Genomic DNA, 13,157 nt, shown 5'->3' with positions numbered 1-13,157 from the left:
AGTTGGCAACATATAGAGACGGTCCCTACCCAACAACAGGCTCACAGTCTAGAAGGGGAAGACAGACAACAAAACAAAACATGCAGACAGGTGTCAAGTCATCAGAATAAATAGAGATAAAGCTAGATGTACATCATTGACAAAATAAATAGAATAGTAAATATGTACACGTAAAATAAATAGAGTAATAAATCTGTACAAACATATATACAGGTGCTGTGGGGAGGAGAGGGAAGTAGGGCGGGGGGATGGAGAGGAGGAGAGGGAAAAGGGGGCTCAGCCAGGGAAGGCCTCCTGGAGGAGGTGAGCTCTCAGGAGGGCTTTGAAGGGAGGAAGAGAGCTAGCTTGGCGGATGTGCGGAGGGAGGGCATTCCAGGCCAGAGGGAGGACGTGGGCTGGGGGTCGACGGCGGGACAGGTGAGAAGGAGGTACAGTGAGGACGTTAGCAGCAGAGGAGCGGAGGGTGTGGGCCGGGCTGGAGAGGGAGAGAAGGGAGGTGAGGTAGGAGGGGGTGAGGAGATTGACAGCTTTAAAGCCAAGGGTGAGGAATTTCTGTTTGATGGGACAGTGGATGGGGAGCCTGCTGGAGGTTCTTGAGGAGTGGGGAAACATGGCCAGGATGTTGTTGTAGGAAAAGGATCTGGGCAACAGTGTGAAATATGGACTGGAGTGGGGAGAGACAGGAGGCTGGGAGTTCGGCAAGAAGGTTGATACAATAATCAAGATGGGATAGGTTAAGTGCCTAAATTATAGTGGTTGTAGTTTGGATGGAGAGGGAAGGATGGATTTTAGTGATGATGAGAAGGTTGCATAGTACACCCTCAACAAACACCAGGTTTTTTTTTAAAGGTACCACTGATTTTTGTTTCATTCATTCATTCATTCAATCATATTTATTGAGCACTTACTGTGTGCAGAGCACTGTACTAAGCACTTGGGAAATTGGCAACATATAGAGACGGTCCCTACCCAACAACAGGCTCACAGTCTAGAAGGGGTTACCATACCCAAACGAGTTGACAGTCTGAAGAGGGAGACAGACATTTATATAAATGAATAAATTATGGATATGTACGTAAGTGCTGTGGGGCTTATGCGTTGGACGCCTGATATATTTGTAAAGCTTCCTAGGACATGAATAAAAATGATAATTGTGGTATTTATTAAGTGCTTACTAGGTGCCAGGCACTGTACTAAGTGTTGGGTTGGATACGAGCAAATCAGGTTGGATATAGTCCCCCTCGTCCCCGTCTTCATCCTCCCCATCTTACCTCCTTCCCTTCCCCACCGCACCTGTATATATGTATATATGTTTGTACATATTTATTACTCTATTTATTTATTTTACTTGTATATATCTATTCTATTTATTTTATTTTGTTAGTATGTTTGGTTTTGTTCTCTGTCTCCCCCTTTTAGACTGTGAGCCCACTATTGGGTAGGGACTGTCTCTATATGTTGCCAACTTGTACTTCCCAAGCGCTTAGTACAGTGCTCTGCACACAATAAGCGCTCAATAAATATGATTGATGGTGATGATGATGATATAGTCCCTGTCCCATGTGGGGCTCAGATCTTACCGGCCATTTCACAGATGAGGGAACTGAAGCAGAGATAAGTAAAGTGACTTGTCCAAATTCACCCAGAAGACAAGTGGTTGAGTTAGGATTGGAACCCAGGTCCCTCTGACTCCGAAGCCCAGGCTCTATCCATTAGACCACAGACAACCCGATTGCCTTATATCTACCCTAGTGCTTAGAACAGTGCTTGGCACATAGTAAGCGCTTAACAAATACCACAAGATATAGATGGCGTAGCGGATAGAGCCCAGGCCCGGGAATCAGAAGGTCACGTGTTCTAATCCCAGCTCCGCCATCATCAATCATCATCATCAATCATATTTATTGAGCTCTTACTATGTGCAGAGCACTGTACTAAGCACTTGGGAAGTACAAATTGGCAACATATGGAGACAGTCCCTACCCAACATTGGGCTCACAGTCTAAAAGCCACTTCATTCATTCATTCATTCATTCAATAATATTTATTGAGCACTTACTGCATGCGGGGCACTGTACTAAGTGCTTGGGAAGTACAAGCTGGCAACATATAGAGATTGCTGTGTGACCTAGGGAAAGTCACTTCACTTCTCTGTGCCTCAGTTCCCTCATCTGTGAAATGGGGCTTGAGATTGGGAGCCCCACGTGGGACAGGGATTGTTTCCAATCCAATTTGCTTGTATCTACCCCAGCTCGTTGTACAGCGCTTGACACATATTAAGGGTTAGAGAAGCGGCCTGCCTCAGTGGAGAGAGCCCGGGCTTGGGAGTCAGAGGTCGTGGGTTCTAATCCCGGCTCCACCACTTGTCAGCTGTGTGACTTTGGGCAAGTCGCTTAACTTCTCTGGGCCTCAGTTCCCTCATCTGTAAAATGGGGATTAAGATTGTGAGCCCCACTTGGGACAACCTGATCACCTTGTATCACCCCAGCGCTTAAAACACTGCTTTGCACATAGTAAGCACTTAACAAATACCATCATTATTATTATCATTATTAAATACCATTATTAATTAATTTAACTAGCGAGAAATCCAAATAGAAATTTTTTAAAATATCTTCAGAGCTTCTTGGGCTCTTGGGAGTGGATCATGGTTTGCAGAGCAACTTGGCTTCCTCGGTGAATTTCAGTTATCTCACCTCTGCCCTTCCTGTTTTTCTGGTACCTCTCTAGATCATCCTCGTCAGTTCTTCTCTGAACGAACGGGACCAGAGCCTCTTTCTGAGCACGGATGAAGGGGCGAGCTTTCAGAAACAGCTCATCACATTCTTTGTGGAAACTTTGATCTTCCATCCAAAAGAGGAGGATAAAGTCCTGGCCTTTACCAAGGAGAATAAGGTAAGAGGGATTGTCTTTGCTGGCTTTAGGCTGTATCATTCTACTGGAATAATACATTTATTATTCCAGCACCAAGACCTGGAATAAACATTGAGACAGTTGGGTGCTCTCCCAAGCCCTTGGTACAGTGATCTGCACGAAGTAAGCACCCAATAAGTGCCATTGGTGATGGCAAAGAGGTACAAGAAAATAATTATAATTATTATGGTATTCGTTAATTAATTAATTCATTCAGTCATATTTATTGAGCACTTACTGTGTGCAGAGAACTGTACTAAGCACTTGGGAAGTACAAGTTGGTGACATATAGAGACGGTCCCTACCCAACAATGGACTCACAGTCTAGAAGGGGGAGGCAGACAACAAAACAAAACAAAACATATGGACAGGTGTCAAGTTGTTGGAATAAATAAAGTGCTTACTATGCACTAGATTAAGAGCTTACTATGAGGCAAACACTGTTCTAAGAGCAGGGGGAATAATAATAATAATGGTAATAATAATAATGGTATTTGTTAAGTGCTTACTATGTGGCAAACACTGTTCTAAGAGAAGGGGGATTAATAACTAGTTATGCGATCCCCCAAGGATAGTTACTATTCTATTAATTTTATTTTGTTAACATGTTTTGCTTTGTTGTCTGTCTCCCCCTTTTAGACTGTGAGCCCGTTGTTGGGTAGGGACCGTCTCTATATGTTGCCAACCTGTACTTCCCAAGTGCTTAGTACAGTGCTCTGCATATAGTAACCGCTCAATAAATATGATTGAATGAATGCCTGAATGAATAACAATAATGATTATAATAATAATGGTATTGTTTAAGTGCTTACTATGAGCAAAGGTTGTTACTAAGTCATCAGGTTGTCCCACCTGGGGCTCACAGTCTTAATCCCTATTTTACAGATGAGGTAACTGAGGCCCAGAGAAGTGAAGTGACATGCCCAAGGTCACACAGCAGACAAATGGCAGAGCCAAGATAAGAATCATGTTGGACATAGTCCCTGTCACAGTCTAAATAGGAGGGAGAACAGGTATTGAATCCCCATTTCAAAGATGAAGAAACTGAGAATCAGAGAAAGTCAAGTGATTTGCCCAAGGTCACCCAACAGAGAAGTGGAGAATCCAGGAGTAGAATCAGGCCTTCTGTCTCCGGGCTCCTTCCACTAGGTCACACTGCTTCCAAACCTAGGGTGGTCAGTGGCGTAGTAAATAGAGCCAGGGCTTGGGAGTCAGAAGGTCATGGGTTCAAATTATGACTCTGCCACTTGTCTTCTGTGTTACCTTGGGCAATAATAATAATAACAATAATAATAATAATAATAATGGCATTTATTAAGTGCTTACTATGTGCAAAGCACTGTTCTAAGCGCTGGGGAGATTACAAGGTGATTGGGTTGCCCCACATGGGGCTCACAGTCTTAATCCCCATTTTACAGATGAGGTAACTGAGGCCCAGAGAAGTGAAGTGACTTGCCCAAAGTCACACAGCTGACAATTGGAGGAGCCGGGATTTGAACCCATGAACGCTGACTCCAAAGCCCGAGCTCTTTCCACTGAGCCACGCTGCTTCTCTGCAAGTGACTTCACTTCTCTGGGCCTCCATTCCCTCATTTGTAAAATAATAATAATAATAATAATAATAATAATAATAATAATAATAATAATAATAATAATAATTGTTAAGCACTTACTATGTGCAAAGCACTTTTCTAAGCTCTGGGGGGATACAAGGTGATCAGGTTGTCCCACGTGGGGCTCACAGTCTTAATCCCCATTTTCCAGATGAGGTAACTGAGGCCCAGAGAAGTTAAGTGACTTACCCAAAGTCACACAGCTGACAATTGGCAGAGCTGGAATTTGAACCCAAGACCTCTGACTCCAAAGCCCGTGATCTTTCCACTGAGACAGTAAACCCATTGTGGGACAGGGACTGTGTCCAACCAGATTAGCTTGTGTCTATCCCACCGCTTAGAACAGTGCTTGATACTTAGTAAGCACTTACCAAATATCACAATTATTTACTCCAATGAGGAGAGAAGACAACACTGTATTTTAATGCTTCCCCTTAGATTGTGAGGTCACCGTGAGTCAGGGACTGCTATAGAACTGTTGATCTTGTATTCACCTAAGTGCTTAACACAGTGCTTGGCACAAAGCAGTATGTCTAGTGGAAAGAGCAAGGGGCTGGGAGTCGAAGGACATGAGTTCTAATCCTGGCTCTGCCGTTTGTCTGCTGGGTGATCCGGGGTAATTCAATCCATCAATCAATTAATCAATCGTATTTATTGAGCGCTTAATGTGTGCAGAGCACAGTACTAAGCGCTTGGGAAGTACAAGTTGGCAACATATAGAGACAGTCCCTACCCAACAGTGGGCTCACAGTCTAAAAGGGGGAGACAGAGAACAAAACCAAACACACTAACAAAATAAATAGAATAGATATGTACAAGCAAAATAAATAAATAGAGTAATAAATATGTACAAACATATATACATATATACAGGTGCTGTGGGGAAGGGAAGGAGGTAAGATGGGGGGAATGGAGAGGGGGACGAGGGGGAGAGGAAGGAGGGGGCTCAGTCTGGGAAGGCCTCCTGGAGGAGGTGAGCTCTCAGTAGGGCCAATTCACTTCACTTCTCTGGGCCTCAGTTACCTCACCTGTCAAGTGGGGATTATAATTAGCAATAATAATAATTATTATAATTATTACAATTGTTATGGTATTTAAGTGTTCACTTTATGCCAAGCACTGTTCTAAACTCTGGGGTAGATACACGGTAATCAGGTTGTACCACGTGGGGCTCACAGTCTTAGTCCCTATTTGACAGATGAGGTAACTGAGGCCCAGAGAAGTGAAATGGCTTGCCCAAGGTCACACAATGGACTAGTGATGGAGCCGCGATTAGAACCCACGCCCTCTGATTAGAACCCAAGCCCGCACTCTTTCCACAAAACCATGCTGCTTCTTTAAGATTAAGATTAAGACTGTGAGCCCCATGTGGGACGGGACTGTGTCCAAACTGATTATCTGGTATCTACCGCAGCTCTTAATCAATCAATCAATCAATCAATCAATCAATCATATTTATTGAGCGCTTACTGTGTGCAGAGCACTGTACTAAGCGCTTGGGAAGTACAAGTTGGCAACATATAGAGACAGTCCCTACCCAACTGTGGGCTTGCTTAGCTCTTATTCATTCATTCATTCAATCATATTTATTGAGGGCTTACTGTGTGCAAAGCACTGTACTAAGCGCTTGGGAAGTACAAATTGGCAACATATAGAGACAGTCCCTACCCAACAGTGGGCTTGCTTAGCTCTTATTCATTCATTCATTCAATCATATTTATTGAGGGCTTACTGTGTGCAGAGCACTGTACTAAGCGCTTGGGAAGTACAAGTCGGCAACATTTAGAGATGGTCCCTACCCAACAACGGGCTCACGGTCTAGAAGGGGGAGACAGACAACAAAACAAAACAGGTAGACAGGTGTCAGAATCGTCAGAACAAATAGGATTAAAGCTATATGTGCGTCATTAACAAAATAAATAGAATGGTATATATGTACAAGTAAAAGCACTTAACAGATACCACAATTTTGTAATTTTAATTATTATTCATTCATTCATTCAATCATATTTATTGAGTGCTTACTGTGTGCAGAGCACTGTACTAAGCTCTTGGGAAGTACAAGTTGGCAACATATAGAGACGGTCCCGACCCAACAGTGGGCTCACAGTCCAGAAGACTATTATTATTATTATTCTTATTAGTAGTAGTAGTAGTAGTAGTAGTAGTAGTAGTAGTAGTAGTAGTAAGAGTTTAATAGAATATTATAGATTATTATTAATTGATATTGTTGTTATTATTGCTGTTTTTATCATCATTATTGCAACATATCGAGTTCCATATGGGGAAGCAGCGTGGCTCAGTGGAAAGAGCAAGGGCTTGGGAGTCAGAAATCATGGGTTCAAATTCCGGCTCTGCCACTTGTTAGTTGTGTGACCTTGGGAAAGCCACTTAACTTCTCTGTGTCTCAGTTACCTCATCTGTAAAATAGGGATTAAGACTGTGAGCCCCAAGTGGGACAACCTGATCACCTTGTATCCCCCCAGAGCTTAGAACAGTGCTTTGCACATAGTAAGCACTTAACAAATACCACCATTGTTATTATTATTACAGGAATGCTTAGAACAGTGCTTTGCACATAGTAAGCACTTAAAAAATACCACCATTATTATTATTATTACATGAACCCAACTGTATGCATTGAGTTGCCTGCCAAGAATTAAACAGAGTTGCTGGCAACAGTAACAAAATTCTTGCTGGAATGTGTGTCTCTGGTCATAATAGCAATAATGGAATTTGTAAAGTGCTTACTACGTGCCAGGCACTGTACTAAGCGCTGAGGTGGATACAAGCAAATTGGATTGGATGCAGTCCCTGTCCCACTTGGGGCTCACAGTCTTCATCCCCGTTATACACGAGGAAACTGAGGGCCAGAGAAGTGAAGTGACTTGCCCCAGGTCACACAGCAGATGAGTGGTGGGGGTGGAATTAGAACCCAGCTCCTTCTGACTCCTGACTTCTGACTCTGGCCCATGCCCTAGCCACTAGGCCTTGCTGCTTCTCTTATTGATTGATCAATAACTGGGATATTTAGACTGGGATCCTCCTGCCCCCACCCAAAGGGCCATGTCCAATTCCCAACTCTGTATTAGTACAGTGCTCTACACGCGGAAGACATCTAATAAATTCCATTACTACTATTTGGGCCCTAGGGATAATAATAATAGTAATAATTGTGGTATTTGTTAAGCACTTACTATGTTCCAGGGACTGTACTAAGTGCTGGGGTGGATACAAGAAAATCGGGTTGGACACAGTCCCTGTCCCACGTGAGGCTCACAGTCTAATGAGAGGGCTACACAGTCTCTCCAATCTGGACACACAAATTTCATTATCCTTTGAGAACTTCTAATTCCACTGAGATAATTTACATATTTTCTCAACATCGTGCTGAAGCTGTGTTATTACTACTATCATTCCTATCATTATTATAATAATCATTATTATCAACCTAATCATACTGTTGATAATAATAGCAATGGCTTTTGTCAAGTGCTTATTCATTCATTCATTCAGTCGTATTTATTGAGCACTTACTGTGTGCAGAGCACTGTACTAGGAGCTTGGAAAGTAAAATTCAACAACTAATAAAGACAGTCCCTGCCCACAACAGGCTCATAGTCTAGAAGGGGGGAGACAGGCATCAAAACAAGCAAACAGGCATCGATAGCATCAATATAAATGAATACAAATATAGATATATACGCATCATTAATATAAATAAATAAAAATATACATATGTACATATACACACAACAGGGGTGGGGGAGAGAGGTAGAGAAAAGGGACCAAGTTTGGGCGATGGGGAGGGGAGAGGGAGCAGAGGGAAAGAGGGCCTAGTTATAGTCTTACTATGTCAGTCAGTCAATCGTATTTACTGAGCGCTTACTGTTTGTGGAGCACTGTACTAAGTGCTTGGGAGAGGATAATATAACAATAAAGAGTGATATCCCCTGTCCACAATGAGCATACAGTCTAGAGAGGGAGATGGATATTCAGAGAAAAAAATGCATTACAGCTATGGACAGCATGAGTAATGTGGGGCTGTGGTAGATACATGATAATCGCTTAGTACAGTGCTCTGTGTGCACACAGTAAGTGCTCAATAAATACGATTGAATGAATGAACTGAATTGAAATAGGAGGGAGGACAGATACTAAGTTCCCATTTTGTGGATGAGGGAACAGACACAAAGGAGTTGAGAAGCAGTGGCTCAGTGGAAAGAGCACAGGCTTTGGAGTCATGGGTCATGGGTTCAAATCCCAGCTCCTCCAATTGTCACCTGTCTGACTTTGGGCAAGTCACTTCACTTCTCTGCGCCTCAGTTCCCTCATCTCTAAAATGGGGATTAAGACCGTGAGCCCCCCGTGGGACAACCTGATCACCTTGTAACCTCCCCAGCACTTAGAATAGTGCTATGCACATAATAAGCGCTTAATAAATGCCATTATTATTATTATTATTATTATTATTATTGTTATTATTATTATTATTATTAAGTTACTCATCCAGGGTCACACAGCAGAGCGATGTTGGTGGCAGGATTACCACCCAGAGCCTCTGACTTCCAGACATGGGCTCTTTCCACTAGGTCAAGTTGCTTCTCTATTTACATTAGCAAAGCACTTTCTCCTTCCACATCATTAGAACGATATACCAATCAGGGAAAGTGATTTTTCCCTTGAAATTGGATGTGTGCAATTACTCTTGAAGTTATTGCACACTACAGAATTAATGGAGCTGGAATAGTGATTTCAAAAGCCTACCCAGGACTGTAAAAATAAAATCAACTTTTATTCAGTTGGAGTTTGGGGAATTGTCAGTTCTGTAAAAGTTGAGTAAATTCTCCGCAATGTGACGCGCTGAAGGAACGGTCTGTGTCGTTCTCAAATGGCTTATAGGTTTTTCTGAGTGCCAGAGACGTTTTAGACTCGTTATTGAGATTTCTTCAATCGATCAATCAATCAGTCACATTTATTAAGCTCCTACTTGGTGCATGGTGTAGGAAAGAGGAGCAGTGTGCCCTAATAGAAGGAGCACGGGCCTGGGGTCAGAAGGCTTGGGTTCTAATCCAGCCTTATAATAATAATGATAATGAGAAGCAGCGTGGCTCAGTGAAAAGAGCACGGGCTTTGGAGTCAGAGGTCATGGGTTCGAATCCTGACTCCACCACATGATGGCTGTGTGACCTTGGGCAAGTCACTTAACTTCTCTAAGCCTCAGTTACCTCATCTGTAAAATGGGGATTGATTGTGAGCCCCACGAGGGGCAACCTCATCACCTTGTATCCCCCCAGTGCTTAGAACAGTGCTCTGTACATAGTAAGCATTTAACAAATGCCATTATTATTATTATAATGATAATAATAATAATAATAATAATAATAATAATAATAATAATAATAATAATAATAATAATATTTGTTAAGCACTTATTTTGTGCCAGGCACTGTTCTAAGCAATGGGTAGATACAAGATAATCAGGTTGGACACAGTCCCTGTCCCCCGTGGGGCTCACAGTCTTAATCCCCATTTTAAAGATGAGGGAACTGTGTTCCAGAGAAGTGAAATGACTTACCCAAGGTCATCCAGCAGACATGTGGCAGAGCCAGGATTAAAACTAAAGCCCTTCTAATTCCCAGGCCCATGATCTATACACTAGGCTATGTCCCTCTCTTTGTGACCTTGGGCAAGTCATTTATTCATTCATTCAATCGTACTTATTGTGTGCTTACTGCGTGCAGAGCATTGTACTAAGTGCTTGGAAAAGTACAATATAACAACATATAGTGACTTTCCCTGCCCACAGTGAGCTCACAGTCTAGAGGCGGGGAGACAGACATAAATGCAAGTAAATGAAATGGCAGATACATACAGAAGTGCTTGGGGCTAGGACTGGGGAAGAGCAAAGGGAGCAAGTCAGGACAAGGCGGAAGGGAGCGGGAGATGAGGAAAAGTGGGGCTTCGTCTGGGAAGGCCTCTTGGAGGAGATGGGCCTTCAATAAGGTTTTGAAGGGAGGGAGAGTCATTGTCTGTGGGATTAGAGGAGGGAGGGCGTTCCAGGCCAGAGGTAGGACGTGGGCTAGGGATCGATGGCGAGACAGGCGAGAACGAGGCCCAGGAAGGAGGTTAGCGGCACCAGAGGAGCGGAGTGTGCGGGCTGGGATGGAGAAGGAGAGAAGGGAGGTGAGGGAGGAGGGGGCGAGGAGACGGACAGCTTTAAAGCCAATGGTGACGAGTTTTTGTTTGATACTTCCTTTTGTTTGATACTTCCTTCCTCTCCCCCTCGTCCCCCATCCATCCCCCATCTTACCTCCTTCTCTTCCCCACAGCACCTGTATATATGTATATATGTTTGTACATATTTATTACTCTATTTATTTATTTATTTATTTTACTTGTACATATCTATTCTATTTATTTTATTTTGTTAGTATGTTTGGTTTTGTTCTCTGTCTCCCCCTTTTAGACTGTGAGCCCACTGTTGCGTAGGGACTGTCTCTATATGTTGCCCACTTGTACTTCCCAAGCGCTTAGTACAGTGCTCTGCACACAGTAAGTGCTCAATAAATACGATTGATTGATTGATTGATTGATACAGCGGTGGATGGGCAATCGCTGGTGTCTTTTGAGAAGCCGTGTGAAGTCGCATAACTTCTTTGGGTCTCAGTTGCTGTCAAGTCATCCCTGTTCCATAGCGACTCTATGGACACACCCTTTCATTTAGTCATATTCAGTGAGTGCTTACTGTATGCAGAACACTGTAAGAAGCGCTTGCAAAATACAATTCAGCAATAAAGAGAGAAATTCCCTGCCCACACCGGGCTCACAGTCTAGATGGAGGGAGACAGACATCAAAACAAGTAAACAGGTATCAATATAAATAGAATTATAGATATATGCACATCAAAACACGTAAACGGGCAACAATATAAATAAATAGATGACACCCCATCTTCTTTCTTAAAATCGTTCCAGTCTGGGTAACCATAGAATTTTCTTGGAAGTGATTTCCCATCGCCTTCTTCCGCTCGTAAAACTCGAGTCTCTGCTGTCATCTTTGATCGACATTTGATGGCTTGAATCGATTTTGCCTGACGTTTCGGCTTAGACCGTCCCATCCTGGATAGCCCTACATGGCACGGCTCTCAGCTTCATCAGATAAGGCATCGATTCGTTAAGCGCTTAGTACAGTGCTCTGCACACAGTAAGCGCTCAATAAATACGATTGATGATGATTCATAAGAGAGGGGCCTCACTACCTCATCCATAAAATGGGATCCAATACCTATTCTCCCTCCTACTTAGACTATTAGCCCTGTGTGGGACAGGAACTGTGTTTGACCTGATTATTTTGTATCTTCCCAGCTTAGAACAGTGCTTGACACTGAGAGTCAGCATGGTGCCGTGAACAGAGCAAGTGCCTGAGAGTCAGAAGGTCATGGGTTTTAATCCCGGCTCTGCCACTTATCTGCTGTGTGACCTTGGGAAAGTCATTTCACTTCTCTGGGCCTCAGTTCCCTCATCAGTTAAATGGGGATTAAGACTGTGAGCCCCACGTGGGACAGGGACTGTGGCTAACCCAATTTGCTTGTATCCACCCCAGCGTTTAGCACAGTGCCTGGCAAACAGTAAGCATTTAATAAATACTGCAATTATTATTATTATTATTATTTAGTCAAGCAGCTTGGCCTAGTGAAGCAGTGAGGCCTAATGGCTAGAGCCCAGGCCTGTGTTCCAGAAAGACCTGGTTTTAATCCCGGCTCCACCACTTATCTTCTGTATAATCTTGGGCAAATCACTTAAATTCTCTGCATCTCAGTTCCCTCATCTGTAAAATGGGAATTAAAGCAGTGAGCCCCATGTGGGACATGGCTTGTGCCTGATCCGATTACTTGGTATCTATCCTGGCACTTAGTACAGTGCCTGGCATAGAATAAGCACTCAACAAATGCTATAAAAAACATAGTAAACACTTAACAAATGCCACAGTGAATATATGACGGAGTTTGGTAGACACATTCCCTACCAACATGGAGCTTGCATTCTGGGAAGAGCCCGGGCTGGGAGTCAGAAGGTCCTGGGTTCTAATCCCAGCTCCACCACTTGTCTGCTGTGTGACCTTGGGCAAGCCACTTAACTTCTCTGGGCCTCAGTTGCCTCAGCTGTAAAATGGGGACGAAGACTGTGAGCCCCCTGTGGGACAACCTGATCACCTTGTATCTACCCCAGTGCTTAGAACAGTGCTTTGCACATAGTAAGTGCTTAACAAATGCCATCATTATTATTATTATTATTAAAGGGAGCAAGTCAGAGTGATGCAGAAGGAAATGGGAGAAGAGGAAAGGAGGGCTTAGTCAGGGAAGGCCTCTTGGAGGAGATGGGCCTTCAATAAGGTTTGGAAGGAGGGGAGAGTCATTGTCTGTGGGACATGAAGAGAGAGGGCGTTTCAGGCCAGTGTCATGTGCTTTGCAGTAGATTAGCTTCCTCATAATAATAATAATAATAATGGCATTTGTTAAGCGCTTACTATGTGCAAAGCACTGTTCTAAGCGCTGGGAGGGATACAATGTGATCAAGTAGTCCCACGTAGGGCTCACAGTCTTAATCCCCATTTTTAGAGATGAGGGA

The 13,157-nt window shown here is 43.3% G+C and overlaps 1 protein-coding gene across 4 annotated transcripts in view; it reads left to right on the top strand.

Moving 5' to 3' along the window:
• The window catches only part of SORCS2 (sortilin related VPS10 domain containing receptor 2), a 1,193,773-nt gene that overhangs the window by 922,353 nt on the left and 258,263 nt on the right, over nt 1-13,157 (top strand). For all 4 annotated transcript variants that reach the window (XM_038745537.1, XM_038745536.1, XM_038745535.1 and 1 more), the window contains exon 4: nt 2,731-2,895. In XM_038745537.1, the coding sequence (XP_038601465.1) occupies nt 2,731-2,895 (165 nt within the window). The remainder of the gene's footprint in view (nt 1-2,730; nt 2,896-13,157) is intronic.

This window comes from Tachyglossus aculeatus, chromosome 4 (genome assembly GCF_015852505.1).
Source record: "Tachyglossus aculeatus isolate mTacAcu1 chromosome 4, mTacAcu1.pri, whole genome shotgun sequence".
Lineage (NCBI taxonomy): Eukaryota > Metazoa > Chordata > Mammalia > Monotremata > Tachyglossidae > Tachyglossus > Tachyglossus aculeatus.
Note: the sequence above shows the minus strand (reverse complement) of the source record. Positions and strands in the feature narration are given on the sequence as shown.